We start from the raw sequence: 3,488 nt of genomic DNA on the forward strand, positions 1-3,488 counted from the left end.
ATCACAGCTCTAGTAGCCCCCTTCTCCTCATGAAGACAGAAAGCAGCATCGATATTCATTTTAACATAGCCCTCAGGAGGTTTCGACCAACCTTTGTTTCTTGATGCGCATCTTCCTATCCAAAACCTTCATGTGGTTTGCAGTCGAACACATGTACGCTAGTTTTTAACCTAGAATGATGAAAAGAGATTTCTATTCTGTTCCTGCCGGACCGGACACCGGAGCTGGCAGACCGAGCGTGTAAGTGAGGTGAGCAATTTTAAGTCGAGAGAAATTAACTGAGTGTTTGATCCTTCAAACACTTCATAGACTTTCTTTCCACCAGCCTCAGTGAACCCCGAGAAGACCTGATGACCTTGACTTTCTCCACATTTTGCCATGTTAAAGCAACGAGAAGCAGAGGCAATTAGGACAGGCAGCACCTGGCCGCGCACGTACGGTCAGCATGGCGGGCGTGCTGCTGCTCGTGCTGCTCGTTCTCATGCCAGCGTCGGCCACGGCGATCGGCCACGTCTGCGGCAGCGGCGCCAACTACACGGCCAACAGCACCTACCACTCCAACCTCGCCGTGCTCAACGCCACCCTCCCCGGCAACGCCTCCTCCTCCCCGCAGCTCTTCGTCAACGCCACCGCCAACGCAAACACAAACGGGACCGCCGGCGTGGTACGCGCGCTCGCGCTCTGCCGCCACGACACCACAAACCTCACGGCGTGCAGGGAGTGCGTCGCCTCGTCGTTCGCGTACGCGCAGAAGATGTGCCCGAACCACACGGCCGCCACCGTCTACTACGACTACGACGAGACGAACGCCCTGAAGCCAGGGTGCCTCCTCGGCTTCTCCGGCGACCGGGGCTTCCTCAGCACGGCGTCCGGCACCACCGGTAACGGCACCTTCTTCCAGTATTTCAACACGGTGAACATCGCCGGCAACGCTGGCGTCGTCGCTGCGGCCGTCCGCCAGCTCCTCTCGCAGACGGCGCGGGACGCGGCCGCCGCGGCCAGGAGGTTCGCCACAGGGTTCATGGACGGCGGCACCACGACAACACTCTACGCCCTGGCGCAGTGCACGCCGGATCTGTCCGCCGGCGACTGCCTGGGGTGCCTCCAGCGGCTCGTGGGCTCGATCAACGCCACCAACTCCGTGCGCCTCGGTGGCCGGATCTTCCGGCTCCGCTGCAACGTCAGGTTCGAGGCCTTCATGTTCTTCGACGACAAGAACATGCGGCGGATTCCATCTCCGACATCCATGTCTCCGGCGCCGGCCCCGGCGCCGGCAAGCAAGAGTATGTGATGAACAATCCTTGATTAATTTACTGACATGTTATTACTATGACTTGTATGATAATTCCTTGACACTGGAAAAAACTTGTGCTAATTTTGAAGGACATGGAGTCAAACCTTGGGTAATTGCCTTATCGGTGGCTGCTTCTGTTGCACTGGTTGCAATCTGTTTCATCGCCTACTGTCTTCGGCGGCTTAGAAAAAAGAACACAAAAGGTGAGTAAATTAGTTACTGAAATGATCAATAGTATATATATAATTAAGAGATCGATACTGATAGCGCCATAATTTTCAGGTACACAAGGAAAGCGTACTCACGAGTTTCAAGAAGGCGATGAACAAGTTTGGGAAATGGAAACAGAGTTAGCCGATTTTTCAGTATTTGACTTTAATCAGATATTAGAGGCTACAGATAACTTTTCCGAAGAAAACAAACTTGGCGAAGGTGGATTTGGCCCTGTTTATAAGGTAAATATATATATATAACAATATTACGTAATAATCCTCGTTTTCTAGGCAAGATAACATGCATCACCATTATCATCAGAGTATATATAGGAATTTGGAACAGTCGATAAGAGGGAGAATATTGATCCATCAAAAAGCCCCAAATTGTTGCACAATACTGATATATGTTTTTCTCCTAGGGCGGCTTTGCTGATGGAGTGGAGATAGCAGTTAAGAGACTTGATGCGGATTCAGGACAAGGTTTCATAGAGTTCAAAAATGAAGTTGAGCTCATAGCCAAACTGCAACACAGGAATTTGGTTAGGCTCATGGGATGTTGCTCTCAAGGAGAGGAGAAAATACTCGTCTACGAATACTTGCCAAACAAAAGCTTGGACTTCTTTATCTTTGGTACATATTTGCGCTTTCAGATTCATATGTCAAATTAAAGTTCTCTTGTCTTTTGATTGTTTCTTTAGATGTTTTTCCACTGTTGTACCAACATTTAATTTCCGTGCAGATGAAGATAGAAAAGCTCTATTGGACTGGGATAAACGTATTGTGATAATTATAGGAACAGCAGAAGGACTTCTTTACCTACATAAGCACTCTAGGTTGCGTGTTATACATCGAGATCTTAAACCAAGCAACATTCTCTTGGATAGCGAAATGAATGCTAAAATATCAGATTTTGGATTAGCAAAAATATTCAGCTCAAATAACACCGACACAAATACTACAAGAAAAGTGGTTGGTACATAGTAAGTTTCATATGAATTACTCCACTTATAAACATTTTTATTGCAAGTCACCCGTATAGTAATTTGACATATATTATTACACTATTTTAGTGGCTACATGGCACCTGAGTATGCATCCCACGGCATTTTTTCTATCAAATCGGATGTATTCAGCTTTGGTGTTTTAACTCTCGAGATCGTTAGCGGGAAGAGGAATTCCCATGAATGTGGAGCTTTCATCAACCTCCTTGGACATGTGAGTGCATGTTTACACATCCATTTAATTGAAAAAAAGGCTTTGTTTAGTCCGTGATCAACTAATTAAGTATTTGATGAAATTTCAAATAGGCTTGGCAATTATTTGAAGAGGAAAGCTGGAGCGAACTCATTGATGCAGCATTGGTTCCCAACATTTATTCGACAGAAATGATGAGGTGCATTAACATTGCACTGTTGTGCGTACAAGAGAATGCAGTTGATCGACCAACCATGTTGGATGTAATTGCAATGCTAAGCAACAAGACCATGATCTTACAAAAGCCTAAGCACCCAGCATATTTCAGCTTAAGCACTGCAGGGAACAAAGAAGCACCCACTACTACTCATTCTTGTAGTGTTAATGATGTGACTATATCTACGGTGACGCCTAGATAGTTTTCCACTATATGAATGTTGTGTTAATTTAGATGTTCGGTAGTTTGTAAGTTCTAAATAATAAATGAAGCGCACAACTTCTTCTCTATATATTACAAATGTAATGTGTTTTGTACAATGGATGTAGCCAATCAAAATAAAAAATGTAGTTATGTTAATTTGTGTTGATATCTTTTAATATCCTACCAATGGTTGTAGGCAATCAAACTACCGATAGTTGTATGGTAACGGACGAACTCTCCACCATCCAGATTACATCCTCTCTTTTTTAACCATGTAGCTTGGAAAAATCAAGGTAGGCACTACCAGAGTCTTTATATATAGTCCTGAAATTAAGTTGATGTACACCGTTTAGAAAACCGAACC

At 45.3% G+C, this 3,488-nt stretch overlaps 1 protein-coding gene across 1 annotated transcript; it reads left to right on the plus strand.

Moving 5' to 3' along the window:
• Positions 1 to 430: 430 nt before the first annotated feature.
• On the plus strand, positions 431 to 3,280 carry LOC123064504 (cysteine-rich receptor-like protein kinase 10). The gene is made up of 7 exons (XM_044487975.1): positions 431 to 1,283; positions 1,384 to 1,497; positions 1,577 to 1,749; positions 1,929 to 2,139; positions 2,249 to 2,489; positions 2,580 to 2,724; positions 2,817 to 3,280. Exons 1-7 carry the CDS (start codon positions 446 to 448, stop codon positions 3,120 to 3,122), a joined length of 2,028 nt encoding a protein of 675 aa, XP_044343910.1. The 5' UTR covers positions 431 to 445; the 3' UTR covers positions 3,123 to 3,280.
• The last annotated feature ends 208 nt before the right edge of the window (positions 3,281 to 3,488 follow it).

The sequence above is a fragment of the Triticum aestivum genome, chromosome 3B (genome assembly GCF_018294505.1).
Source record: "Triticum aestivum cultivar Chinese Spring chromosome 3B, IWGSC CS RefSeq v2.1, whole genome shotgun sequence".
Lineage (NCBI taxonomy): Eukaryota > Viridiplantae > Streptophyta > Magnoliopsida > Poales > Poaceae > Triticum > Triticum aestivum.

Bases quoted from the DNA above. Each gene is read 5' to 3' on its own strand.
- LOC123064504 (XM_044487975.1), top strand. From the start codon at position 446: ATGGCGGGCGTGCTGCTGCTCGTGCTGCTCGTTCTCATGCCAGCGTCG. The intron at 1,750-1,928 runs GTAAATATATAT...TTTTTCTCCTAG, and splicing joins GATTTGGCCCTGTTTATAAG to GGCGGCTTTGCTGATGGAGT. The intron at 2,490-2,579 runs GTAAGTTTCATA...ACACTATTTTAG, and splicing joins AGAAAAGTGGTTGGTACATA to TGGCTACATGGCACCTGAGT.